We start from the raw sequence: 13,974 nt of genomic DNA on the forward strand, positions 1-13,974 counted from the left end.
GAATAATATAAATTTAAGAGGTAAAACCATAATGTTTTTGGATAATAAAGCAAAATATGAAATGATAAGCACAGCAATAATAGTTTTACAAAACTATTAATGTCAAAAAAACAAATACAGAATAAGTGATATGTATGCGTATGCGTATAAATCTCGTATTATAATGAATGAGGAGTGATAAATTGGAATTTTATGCGTTTTAAAAATTACTTCTTTTTCTCAAGTAAATTTGATCTTTCCTAAAAATTACTTAACATCTATGCTTAAAATTTAAAGTAAAAATGTAACACCAATAAATCTTTAAGTAGCATGGGCTTTTAGTCTTAGATACGCTTAAAATCTAATTACCTTTACTTAAAATATTCAGGATTGATTTGGCCATGCGAACGAAATCATAAGCCTCGACAAAAGTGTAAAAACAGATTTTTTTTTTTTTTTTTTTTGCAGTTTTAAATTTTAAATAGAGGGAAATCCCGCACCAAATACATATAAGATTGTTTTACCAATCTTCTCTTTTATTAATTATTATTATTATTATTGCTTCTTAATGAAAAATACATTACTCCAATCCTTTATAAAGGTTCGATAGTATGGTTTGAAAATCCTCTTTACGATGAAGATTTCTTCATAAATGTTAGGAAAAGCAATAAAAGATGGAATTGAAATAAGAAATGTCTAATTTACAAAATTTTTACTAGTTTATTTATTTATTTATTTTTTTTTTTTTTGCTTGAAACTTTGTTTTGCATTGCATTGAATTTGGGTTAGCGGTTACTTCGAATTAAGATGTATGAAATCTCTTCAAAATTTGTTCTTAAAAATTACTATAAATTTTAATTAATTGTATTTTATAATTGCTACATACCTTTAAAAGGACACACCGAGGATTCTTTATAGATTTAGAGAGTGAACAGGTGGTGGTATGTTCTCCCTACCCAGGTGGATGCTTTAAAGTTGTGAGGTGGATTTAATCCCACTTCCATGACTGAACGTACCGTGGTCGGTGATAGCCATAACCTTAGTCTAACCTTAGTTTCCGTCTTCTTGTCATTGAGGCTACAGCCATTTTATTTATTCTATATGTTTAGATATGTCTGGGAAACTCTCTTATGGTACATTTAAAAAAAATAGGGACTTTCGAAATTATAAAAATTTATTATCTTGATTTTTCTTAGAAACGTTTGAAATTTTTTAATACAGCATCATATTAATTTGATCAAATATTTACTAGGATTATTTTCACATTCGCAAAATATATTGAAGTCGCGTAGATAATTGGCATCTGTAAATAAATGGAAGATGGAAGGTTTTTATACAGTAGTAATTGTTCCATCTTTTTGTAATGTAACAAAGCAATCTTACAGACATAATTTCGAAAAAAATAATACTTCCATTAATTTTCCTTTTCATTTGTTTTTTGCAGTTGGACCAAATTCTCTTTCTTCAGATCTCATGATGGCAACCAGCACGCCTATTGAGTCTTCTAGAATAGCACCATACATCAATGTTTCCAGTGCCATGGCTCGATTACCACAGGAACGCTATCTTGTACCAGGTGCCCATTACCTACCTTACGCCGATCCGGCATTCCTCGCAGCTGCACAACACTATGCAGCTGCTGCTGCAGCGGCAGCAGTTGCCAACACGACAACGGGAAGCGGTGCTACGACAGGTCCCGCATCTAGTGCTCCTACACCTCATCATAGTTTCTTGTTCTATCCTACACCAACACATCCCTTCAGCTTATCAGCCTTGATGGCAGCCGAGAGGTTGAACAATAAGAATTCTAGCATTGCGGATCTGAGGTTGAAAGCTCAGAAACATGCAGCTGCTCTCGGATTGTAAAGAAACTCAAATAACCATTTGATAGAGTAAAGTTACCAAAGATGTCTGTAGATATAACCGAGGATTCTGATGGTTAAGCATAGACCTAAAAGACACCTCGAAGACTATATGTTTTAACTATTCTTGAGTCTAAATGATGTTTTGTTAAAAACAGGACTGGCTGATAATGGAAATAATATGGAAAAGGACCGAATTTGAAAAGTTTCCATCAAACACGAATAATGACATTCAAAACAGGAAGTGGGACTGTCCAGACTACTAAGAAGTTCATTTTGAATCCCTATGTGAATAGAGGGCAGTTCAGATTGTTGCCTTGATAATGGTCTTCTTCGGAATCAAATGCATTATATGTATGTGAGACAATTTCACGGCCACTGAGAAATAATCAAAGGGAAAATAATTAGCTTCGTAGGAAGTGTGGTGTTTCTTTACAGACAGGAATTGTAACTTGTCCCTAATATAATATAGCAGCTGCAAGCAAAACAGGTGGCTACAAACTAGCTAATGCTCGCATTTACAAGGGAAAAAGCTCTTGCTTTATGAAAAGTAAGCATGCGGACTATATAAATAAAAAAAAATTAAAAACTAACCATCTGTATCTGTGAGTTGAAGAATATGATATCTTTCTCAAAAGCATTTCAATATTTTTCTTAGCAGTTGTTTTAATTTTAAAAAATGCAAGAAAAGAAATCTTTCTTTCTACATTTTGTTTATTATAATGACATAACAATCATTCATCATTAATTCATTGATATAAGTCATATTAAAAAGAAGAAATAAATATCAGTTATATGTTCTAGAGCAATCTTACTATTTGAGGTGTGAAGAGAAAATTCAAGTACTTGTTCTCTAACTCCTGCATGTGGAAAAATACTATTTTTTTATTGTCCTTCGGTTCTTTTATTGCGGCAAATTTGTTAATCGCAAGCAATCTAAGAACTATAAACTGCAATAGCATAGGACATAAAATAACATTCCCTGCAAAGAGGGCGCAAAAGGTCATAGCTTTACCATTCAGGTCCTAATAATGTTAAAAAAAAACACTTAAATATGTTCCTGGATCTGAAACTTGACTGTATTATATGGATTCTACACGTAATCGTCCTTCAGTGAATGAATCATTTTCGTAGCAAACTGTTCTATACTTTTATTTACAAAGATTTGCTAAAAATGAAAAATGCTTTATGTGTTCATAGATTATAGATTTTGCTCTATTTCTTTCAGTAATTATACGTGGAAAATTTAGTATAACACTTTAAATGAGAAAGGAGGAATTCACATTTATTATTTTGAATGCAGATGACGTTTAACCATTCAGCTGCGAGGTGCTATATGCTTGAATAAAATTCTCAACTTCAAAGTCATCATTCAGTTTTACGAGAAAAATTGTTCATTGGTAAGAAAAGAATAAATCATCTTCCATTTTGCAATGCATTTCTATAACTATGGATTCATGTTTAATGAGTGCATTCCTTATGAGTTCCTATTGTTTAAGTTGTTGTATAAGAAGAATCTCATTTTTAACTTCTTTATTTTTCGATACTATCTAATTAAATACATCTTTCCATTTTTAGAATGTTTTATCATTTTGATTCAAAGGGAGAAACATAAAACACGAGAAATGTTTATATATTTCAATTATTTTTGTGTCATAACATTTACGAATGACTTAACTGCTGATTAAAAATATAAAAATTCGATACATTGATGTACTCATTGAGTACGGCAGTAATCGAATATGAGGTTAAGGATCAGAAGGAAATGACAAGTCATTAAATATTTTCAAAATACTGTTTGCAATTTTTTTTTTATAAATGAAGAATTATGTTCAGTTTTCAATATTTCAGAAAGGAAGAAAATCTTATTAAAAAGTTGAGAATATTTTTTTTAATAATTAAAGATACAAACCTGTTAATTAAATAATAATTTCTCAGATAAAAGAAGGATGCTTATAAGAGAATCGTTGTTTTTTTTTAATGAAAGCTCAGTTTTCTAAAAAGAGATTTGTGAATAGGTATAAATAGTATTTATAAATCCTAACCTTGATGAAATTTTATACAATAATTTCTTCCAACCTTCAAAGTTTTTTTCATTTTTTTTTCAATCCTATTTTTGTTAATACTAACATCTGTGTTTGAACAAGTACAGATGATGAAATGTAAAATATCCAGTGGCAACTCAGATTTTATTCTAGGAATTAATTCTACAAAATTTAAAAAGCAATTGCAAACAGGAGGCAAATTAAATTCAACAGAAGATTTAGACAGGACACATATACACTCGTCTCTGTATCATTTTCAGCAATTCAAATTCAATTGTAGATGAATAACCATTTAGAAAAGTCACTAATAGTTCAAGAAAATTATTTATTTTCTTTCAAATAATACAGCGGAATTTAATATTTTGCAATTACTTTTATATGTGTGTAAACGAATGAATTCATCAAAATCTTCTGATTTCATTTTTTTAAGTGTCTGGAAGATTATTTGTATTTATTTACAAAGGAAAGATCACAAGAATATTCCCATTTTTATGTGCGTTCATCTTACCTTCCAAGAGAAGAAAGTGGAACTAGCTAAAAAATTATGTTGTAAAAAAAACCCAATACATTCTTCAATTCTAATTTTATTTAATACTGTACCAGAAGTCCAGTTTACTTTTATTATGATTTGTTGGTTATTGGTTATAATTGCATATTTGTGTTATTTTAAAACTCATAATTTTATATTTCATTAAAAACGACGGTAAATTTAATATCAATAGTTCAAATTTTTTGAATCAAATCAAATTTTTGAATATCCTAGGTGATATAAAATTAAAAAAAAGGAAATCGTTTATCATAATTTTAATTAAAGTTTAAGAAAAAAAATCAAACTCTGTTTCATAGATATTTAAACATCGTTACATTATGTTGACTGTAACAAGCAGGCATTTCAATGCATTAGAGATATTTGTATATTATGTAAATGAATTAAAATATAATCTTCAGTGTTGATTTTAATATGTTACATCATCTAATAATTGGTTCGAAATATATATTGCTTTAAGCATGTAAAATAGCGGTGAATTAATATATGAACATTGTTTATGCTATAACATTTTAGATGCAATAATATGTGAAATAAAAGTGTGTTGTTTATAAATATATGTATGTTTCTTTTATAAAAATATTATTACAATTTATGTATGACACGATATTCTAATTCAATATCTAATGTAACAATATTCTAATTAGTATCTCAATCCTTTGTTAGTTGCAGAATACAGCAAATGCGCACTACGGCCAAAACCAACTATTTTTGCAAGCGTTAATTCACAAAATGTGGCAGTACACAGAATTTCAATTCTACAAAATTAAATGATTATTTAGTGAAATTTTGCTTTTTGCCTCTAACAAAGATGGCATCTAATTGGAGAACATTTTATTAATGCAGAAATTTCGCTTATAATTGTATTGTAATTTGAAAGCCCAACCAATGCAACTAATGAAGGGGAAATTTAGAGCTTCAAATCATTTAAAGCTTAGAAACAAATGCTTCACTTGCTCTCATTTAAAAGGGAAAAGAATTATCAAGTGAACATAACAACGTGGAACTGAAAATTTCACAGAGGAGATCTGATTTCATACTAGCTGCAATTCTTTATTTTTTCCCCCTCTCCAGGGGGTTTATAAAAACCGTATATTATTTTTAATTCGACAAAATCCATCAACTAAAAACTGAACACTTAAGAAAATTTTAAAACTTTAAGTTTTAATAAAATGTTAAGTTTTTAAGATAAGTAATTAAATACTAATTATAGAGTAATTTAAAAATTTCCAAAAAAATTATAAAAAATGATTATTTTATTGAAGGAATCGGGGAAAAAATCGTATCTTTAAGGTAATTTTGTCAATTGTTTTGCTAATTTTCAGAACATAGTTACTAAGAACAAAATGTTTCAAAGGCCTGAAAGTTTTTTTTCTCGGAGTTTTATTAAATATTTTGCGAAACATTAACAATAAAGCGTCTTATCAATACTGAATAAAATATACAAATAAAACAAACTATTAAGCAAAATCATGGTGAAAGTATTCAAATCAACGTTCCTTAGCATAAGAATTTTGATGAATGCATATTAGACAAACAAGTACTTGATATAGGTAAACTTTATATCATTGTTTCTGGAACTGTATAAATTATAGATCATAAGGCTGAAAATAATATTCAAAATTCGTTTATGAGACAGAAAAGGATTGGCCCTTTTTCCCATTGTTACACATCAGTCAACTCATTAAGGAAATATCATATGGAAAGATTTTTATTCTTAAATAAAGTAATAACCACTAAAATGGTTTGCATAATCAATCATCCGAAGGACAAAGCATTGCACTTTGTCCTTCGGACTTTCTAGCCAACTTTTTAAAGTTTTCAAATAATTTCCAACTTTTTTTAAATTTCGTATTTGTCATAACAGTACAATGAGCATGTTAAAAATTAAAAAAAAATCATATTGACAAGTTAACACTAGTAAATAAAAACGTATAAAGACTGATTCCAACCGCAAGATAATTAAAATTAAATGTTGTATATGCTTGGTTGTGTCCGCCTTTAATATCAAGTAATTGTTTTGACTGATAAGGTTAATTTGTAAATTCTATATTTTCAAATAATGTTCTTCTCCTCTAAACTTTTGTTGCTATTATTAAAAGTCTAGTCACTTTTGGTGATCAGTTGGTTTGCAGGAGATATGATTTATATTTAACTTCAATTAAATTGTTTAGTTAAAATTTTATGCCCACGTCTCCGTCAAACTTTCAGACATTAAAGCTGTATTATTTTAACAATATTGCATAGTTTCTGTTCATTATACATGCGAACATTTTCTAATAGAGAACAGTTCCATAGCAACACAGTGCTTTACGTCCAGTTTATATCTAAATTTATTTAGTGGTATCGTAACTTCACTTTTTTATTTGTCCTATAACATACTTATACATTAAAAACCCTTTTTTTTAGCTTTCAACAATGAAAAAAATCACGCGATCAAATATTTGATGAAAGAATAAAAATGATTTTGTTTTTATTCACAACAGTGAAAACATTGTTGAGAAATAAACTTAAAAATATGTAAAAAAATTAATTAAATCTAGACTGAAAAAATTTACAGCAATTAAATTGGCATCTTTAAAAAATTTTTTTAGATTTTAAAACGGTGTAAAATTACTTTTGTGAGGCAATATCTCCGGAAGTTATAGCGAAGAAGAAATCCAAATCAAGCATATTTTTTTTAATTATTTAAAATTAAAATTCCAAAAAGAACTCTGAGCTACACATTCCACCCTCCAAAGTATATATGAACCAAATTTGCAATGTCTAGATCATACTGTTTGGCTTATACAGAGCCATTACACACACATTCAACTTTATTACAAACAAATAATAAATAAATTGAGATAAATTGAAAATTCTGTCTTTTCTATTTTGATTTTTACAACAATTACATGTTTTACAAAATGCATACAAAATTTCTAAGCATAATTATCTAAGGATTAATGAGACTGAAAAAACTTTACTCTAATTCGCATACATTTTATAATTTAAACAAATGTTTGCCATTTACCCTCCAAGTATTAAATGAAAGAAGAAGAAAAAATTATTTTAATGGAATATCCACCTTATCTCTTTTGCTCATAATTTTCTTTTTAATTTCATTTAAAACAGATATAATTTTATTTTTTAATCTTTTATTATAAGGCTGTTTTGTTTTATTTCATAAATCCTAAAATATCGAAAAAAAATTATATTAAAAATACTCCAAAAATTCAGTGGCATACGAGAAAGAATTTAATTGTGACACATTTAATATAAAGAATTTTATTAAAATATTATTATACTCATGATAAAGATTCAATTAATAAGAAATGTAATTAACAATTAATTAGAATTGAAATAATTATAAATAGTTATGTATAATTAATTAATTAAACTGTAATTAGAAATAGTTATAATGTTGTTAAAAGAAAATAATAAAACTTCAAAAAACATAAAGAATACGGAGGAATTCGAAAAATCCAACAATAAATTCTTCTAAGCAATTAAAAAAAACATGCACTTATGATAAAATTAGAAAACACTTTTCAATAAAAAAAAAAATGAATTTCAACAAGTCTCATAATGAATCAACATGATGTAATTTACGTTATCAAAATTGGTGATTTCCAGAATAATATTTATTTAAGCTGATTAATGATAATTCCCATGAACTGATGTCATATAAAAGGAAAACAATCATATGAAGGATAATCCATAAAATGTTTCGAAGCCCTTATATATGAAAGCTAAATGTTCGATTTTATATTGAGGAACTAATTTCATTAAAGGCGTAGGCTACTCATTTATAATGTAAGAATCGTTTTTAATACAAAATTATATCAATCATTTATATATCATACACTTTCGTTCTTTAAAAAATGAATTTTTATAGTTGGAGAGGTATAAACAATGCGACAATATGCAAGAAAAAGTCGAATTGAGTATGAAAAAAACCTTTGATAGCTAATATACTGTACACAAATATAAGAAACTTTGAAGATAAAGTTACACATAGATAGAAAATTAGCATTTAGCATGGAGCAGTAGGCATTTAGATGGAGCATTTTAATTTAATTTTTTGTATGAAACCAAAATTATATATTTTATGTATATCACAGATAAACGTATAAAATGTGTGAATTCTTGAAGGAAATTGCCCTTTAATAGAATATATGATTTCCTTTTAGGACTGTAGCATTGATCTTTTGTGGGTAGTGGATTCTATTAAAATATTAGTGAATAATCAAGATATTCCTTCCACTCCTCCATACTGGCTCTTAACCAGCTCTTGAACCATTTTGAAGACAATAAGAAACCAGTATTCCATCTAAACATCATCGACGAATTCTGTCTTTCTATTTAATTTTATTGAATCTTTGGAAGAATAAGCTTTTCGCTATTACTAACAAAATCATCACAGTTAAAGATTATGAAATAATTAAGAATCTCATTCCAGCATAGCTAAGCGATCAACAATCCATTTCTAATGATTTGGGAATCGGTGTTCCCATTAAAAGACATATTGGCCTAACCAAATCTAACATTTTTCTTTTGAAATCAAAATATCGTTTCGATTTCGTTTGGTTTGGTTTAATGACACAATTGCCAGTTGTATCGTTTCGATTAACCATGTTCTTTTCAAAAGATAATAGATCTGTTATTAGGATAAACTACAAACGGGACAATAGATGGTGAGAACATAATTTCTGTCATTTACCTTTCATTCACATGTTTCTCGGCTTGTTGTTTTCTAGAAACGTATTGGTTTGTTATTAGCGAAGTACTATTGTCCAAAAAGTGTATAGGTTCCGTCAATTTGTAAGGAAACTGTTTTCAGCAGCAAATCGAAAATATTGGGGAAGAGTGTTATCGTTCTGTCCGTCTGTCTGTCTGTGACAAAGATAACTCAGAAAAGCTTTGAGCTAGACGGTTGAAATTTGGCGTACGGTCTTTCCACCAAATATGCAGATTTCTATCAAATTTTGAGTAAAATTTCTTCAGAGAAAGTCCCTCTGTCCGGCTGTTCGAATAAAATTTAATATGATAATTACAAAGCGAAGATAGCTAGATAGAAAAAAGATTTGGTACACAGATTTAACATCTAGGCTTAGACATCTATCAAATTGTGAGCCAAATCCAAAACAAAGGGTTGACCGTCTGTCGGTCTTTACCTTCAGAAATATGTAAACGTGATAATTCAAAAACGTAATGACCTCAAATTTTTGGTATGTGTTTTTGTGACTAAAGGTACAGTTTTGGGTCAAATTTTTGTTTCAAGTCAATTGAAAAAAACATGTATAAAACATAAATTTGATTTTTAGATACTATTAATGCATGCCAGGAATTAATTCGGCAAATAACTTGCCAAGTATGAAATGATGATACAGAAAAATTTCTAAATTTACGTACAAAAGTTAATATTTCGTAATTATTATACGTTAATGTTATTCGAGGTGTTCTCTGATATGAATAAGTTTATTAGAAAGAATACGAGAAAGTTTTGGGAAGGCACTCCTTCTGGTTAATTTAACCAAACAGAACTTAACAGATTAATTAGAGTTAGAAAATTAAAGACTCCTTTCTTTACGATCGACTCAAGACCTTCGAAATTGCCGATACCACCCTAGATCCTAACTAATACCCTTATTTGCCAGAAACGCATCACGTATTTCTTATTCTATTTCTTTCCAGTACAAGCACGATTAGCTACGCATTACCCTGAATTTCGGAAAAGGGAGGGGGGTGGTAAGTGACAGGAAAAGAACTCCATCGTTCAAATGGAGGAGGTTCATATTCTGACATCCTTTCACGAGATAAAAATTCGATTTAGACGACAGTAGAAGTCTTAAAAGCGCCATGAAACACATAGAGGGAGCAAAGAAGGGGGTTGATGTTCGCAGTGATCATCGAATTATGACATTAGGGGGTGAGGAGGTTCGTATGCAAAGAACAGAAGGAAGGAATTTGAGTAGGGGGGATGAGATGAAATCAATGCATAAGTGAACTTTCCGACGAAACAGGCGACATGGTTAACTCTCCGGGGCCCAATTGCTTCACTTCCAACCGACGATATTTAACTGGCACGTCGCCGCAAATGGAATTTTATAACTGCTTGCGCATCAGTTATGCATAACAAATTCCACAAAAGGGGATGCGAATGAAATTAGGTTTATGTTTAAATAAATAGAATTAGGGGTCGCAAAATAGATGGATGGTTTTGGAGGGATGAGGTAAAATTTTTGCCTATAAATTTACAGTACAGATCCGAGTGCATTTCATATTCTAATTAGTCGTTTAATGTTTTTTGCTTTACAGAACTATGCTAAATCTGATTGAAAGGTCCATTCTGAGTTACTTTACAAGAAACAAAATGCTAATTTTTAACAAATGGATGAAAAAACGAAATTAGATATATATAGAGATTTAGTTAAAAATTTAGCAAAGGAAACTTTTAACGTGTTAAAAAATAAATTATATAAAAATGTCTCTTTTTTTTTAATTTGTGAAATGCAAATAACAGAAGTAAAATTGTTGAATCAGCACTTTCCTATGAAAAGAAACTTTTTATCATGTAAATTACATTAGGGGTGAGTTTGAACTTTAAAGATCTGCTCAAATAGATCTTAGGGTCAAGTTTTCGAATGTTGGGTTTAATAGTATATAATATCTTAAATAAAATGATAAATTTTCTTTTTAAAAAATAGCATTACATTAAAATTAGTTTATATAGTAGAGAGGGTTCTCAAATTAATTACCTAGATTTCAAAGGATAATTCTTCTAAACTATAGGCTATAGTAGATTTATTTTCTTATCCCTTATTAGAAATTTTATTTTTCATTACTTTCGGTAAGATATAAGTATAGAAAATGTCATGAATTTAGATTCAACCGTCCTAAAAATTCTGATGCATTTTGAATTTTTTCCCCTTAAAGAGAAACAATCTTTCTGATTCTGAATGTAAAAAAGTAGAACTTTGAATCACATAATACACAGAAATTCTTGAAGGGTCCCATAGGTACCTGATTATAAAATGAATGATAGACTTCGCAATACTCAGATGTCTGAAGTTCAATTTTTCCAATGTAAAAGTTCGAGCTGATTAAAAATTTTCAGTAGAAAATATTGACTATTTACAAGACTAAAGTTGATGCAACGTATTATAATGCAGTTATAAAAGTAGACAACCCAAGCCCTCAATGATTGCAATATTATAAACTAGTCGCTATGGGCAACCTATTCACCGGAGATTTTATGGAGTTTACTCATTTCTGACTGACAGATGGTAAAACTTGGCTTAAAAGCTGATAGGTACTCGAAAGATATTAAATCTGTGTGTCCATTTTTATTTACCTAGCTCTCTTCCTTTTTATAGTTGTTGTCTAATTTATATTTGAATAGTCGAATAGAAGGACTTTCTCTAAAAGGATTTTTCACAAAATTGGACAAACACCTACAAATTTGGTATAAAGATCATATACCAAATTTCAATCGTCCAGCTCAAATCATTTTTTTGCGTTATCTTATGTCACAAACAAAAAGATGGATATTTTCCAGAAATAGGTTTTTCGAGCTCAGGTAGGCAAAAATGTGGAAATTCAAAAATCAAAATCTCGAGTTTGAATTTTTGACGATTACTATATTTTCTCAGGAGATCAGGAGAGAAATTAGTCGGAAATAATTAAAAAGCAAATAATTTTAAAAAAAATTCCTATCTTCCTTATACTGTAGAAAACAATTTTAAGAAAATTAGCACTATTAACCATTAAAAATTTTTTTAAATATTATTAAGCCTAGAGAAAACTTATAGATGAAATATTAAGGCATTATAACAATTTTATTTTATGTGCCTTTTTTAAATTGAAAGACATCAAAGAAATCTTAAAAGCAGTGTTATAATCAACTAATAATCTGCATAGTAGTTATAATTATTAAAAATTTATTTAATATACTGGAAAAGCTAGGATTAATTTTCTACATCATTATGTATATTACCATCTATCAGTAGTAAATATTTAAAACTAATAATTTCTATTTTTTAGTTTTATAAAAATAAAAAATATGACACATACCTTTAATGTAATAGTTTTCTCTTCTACAAAGGTCATTCCTTTCTAACGTTTTAAAATTTAAACATAAATAGTCAGTATTTAAATTGAACTAAGTGTAAATTTTAGAATTGGATTTAATGAATAAAATTTTGGCACCTCAACAATCGATGAATAAAAGAACAAATATAAAAATAGAGTAAACAAAAATATAATAGAGAGTAACCATTATTACCTTTTTTAAAAAAACGCAATAGACGCTTAAAATAGGTCACGCACACACGAAATATCGCCTTTTTTCCTCTGAATCATAAATAAATTGCGATTTTATTTCGATTCCGCAATGCATATTTTGTCGTCTGCAGCAAAAAAATAAAGTAAACAAATGGAACAAATGTGATGTTCTCACCATATAAAAAAATTAGCATGAAAATATTTGATGTCACAGTTGAGTATAAAAGATTTCAAGTGATTCAAAGGAGCATCAAACAGCTTCAGACCTTTTGACAAAGCGAATCCACTTTTATTTGAATGTTTTGTAACATGGCGTATTTCAGTATATTTGGGATTTCTCTATGTATCGTAATCTGCGTTCTTATATCTGAGGCAACTTCAAGAAATTCGAATGTCACTAGTTTAGAAAGAACTGCCCGAAAAAACTATAACTTCTACCAACCTCAACCACCAAAAGACTATGGTGATGATAGTGATGACAGTGATGATGATGATGATGAAGAAAATCCTGGTAAGAGTAAACCATCTCAAGGAAGTTATTTTCCCGGATTTGGAAAATACAAGGGTTATAATCCGTATAGCAATTATGACATTCCTAGGCCTATGTATCCACCGTTTGCTCCAAATTTCAAAGGTGACTATCCAATGTTCCCCCCTGTGACATCTCCTAATCCAAATCAACAAATGATGCAGATGATGGCAGCTCTAAGCAATATGGATTCCAGTTCAAAACATGAAAGTAGCGGATTTCTTTCAAAGTTGTTTGCCGATCCAAATACTGCAACGGCAGCTATCATACCTTTATCCGTCATTACAGCAGCCGTTGTTCCAGTCTTAATGAACTACTTGATGTCCAGTCCACCTATACCAATGGTCTCAACGGTAGCTAACAGCAAAGAAGCTAGAAACCTCGAGGTGTTTAAAGACTTAGAAATTGTGAAGGTAAATTTCAGCAGATTTGCCAAAACAATGGATGGGGACGAATGTATCCAAAAGACTATCTGTAGAATCGCCAGTGGTGCTGCTAATATGCCCGTGACGGACTACATAAGGAAAGCTGTTGGAGAAATTTCAACTCATTTTACAAAGGACGATTGGAAAGATAGTTTGGGAATAAAAAGAATCATAGATGGTGTAAAACAAGGTAATTGTGCTAATGTTTGCAGTGGTTCTAAAGCAATACCCAAGCAAAGATAAACATTCATCAGAAATGTGATTAAGAATATATTTATTTTAAGATGATGAGCTCGAGTACAGAGTTAGATGGAACTTTTGT

The 13,974-nt window shown here is 29.3% G+C and overlaps 1 protein-coding gene across 1 annotated transcript in view; it reads left to right on the top strand.

Annotated features, from left to right (window-relative positions):
- Positions 1–2,397, top strand: part of LOC129973620 (short stature homeobox protein 2-like) — an 82,962-nt gene extending 80,565 nt beyond the window's left edge. Inside the window, exon 4 of the mRNA XM_056087507.1 lies at positions 1,448–2,397. Within this exon, the coding sequence (XP_055943482.1) occupies positions 1,448–1,845 (398 nt within the window). The 3' untranslated portion in view covers positions 1,846–2,397. The remainder of the gene's footprint in view (positions 1–1,447) is intronic.
- Positions 2,398–13,974: the final 11,577 nt, after the last annotated feature.

Source organism: Argiope bruennichi, chromosome 1 (genome assembly GCF_947563725.1).
Source record: "Argiope bruennichi chromosome 1, qqArgBrue1.1, whole genome shotgun sequence".
Lineage (NCBI taxonomy): Eukaryota > Metazoa > Arthropoda > Arachnida > Araneae > Araneidae > Argiope > Argiope bruennichi.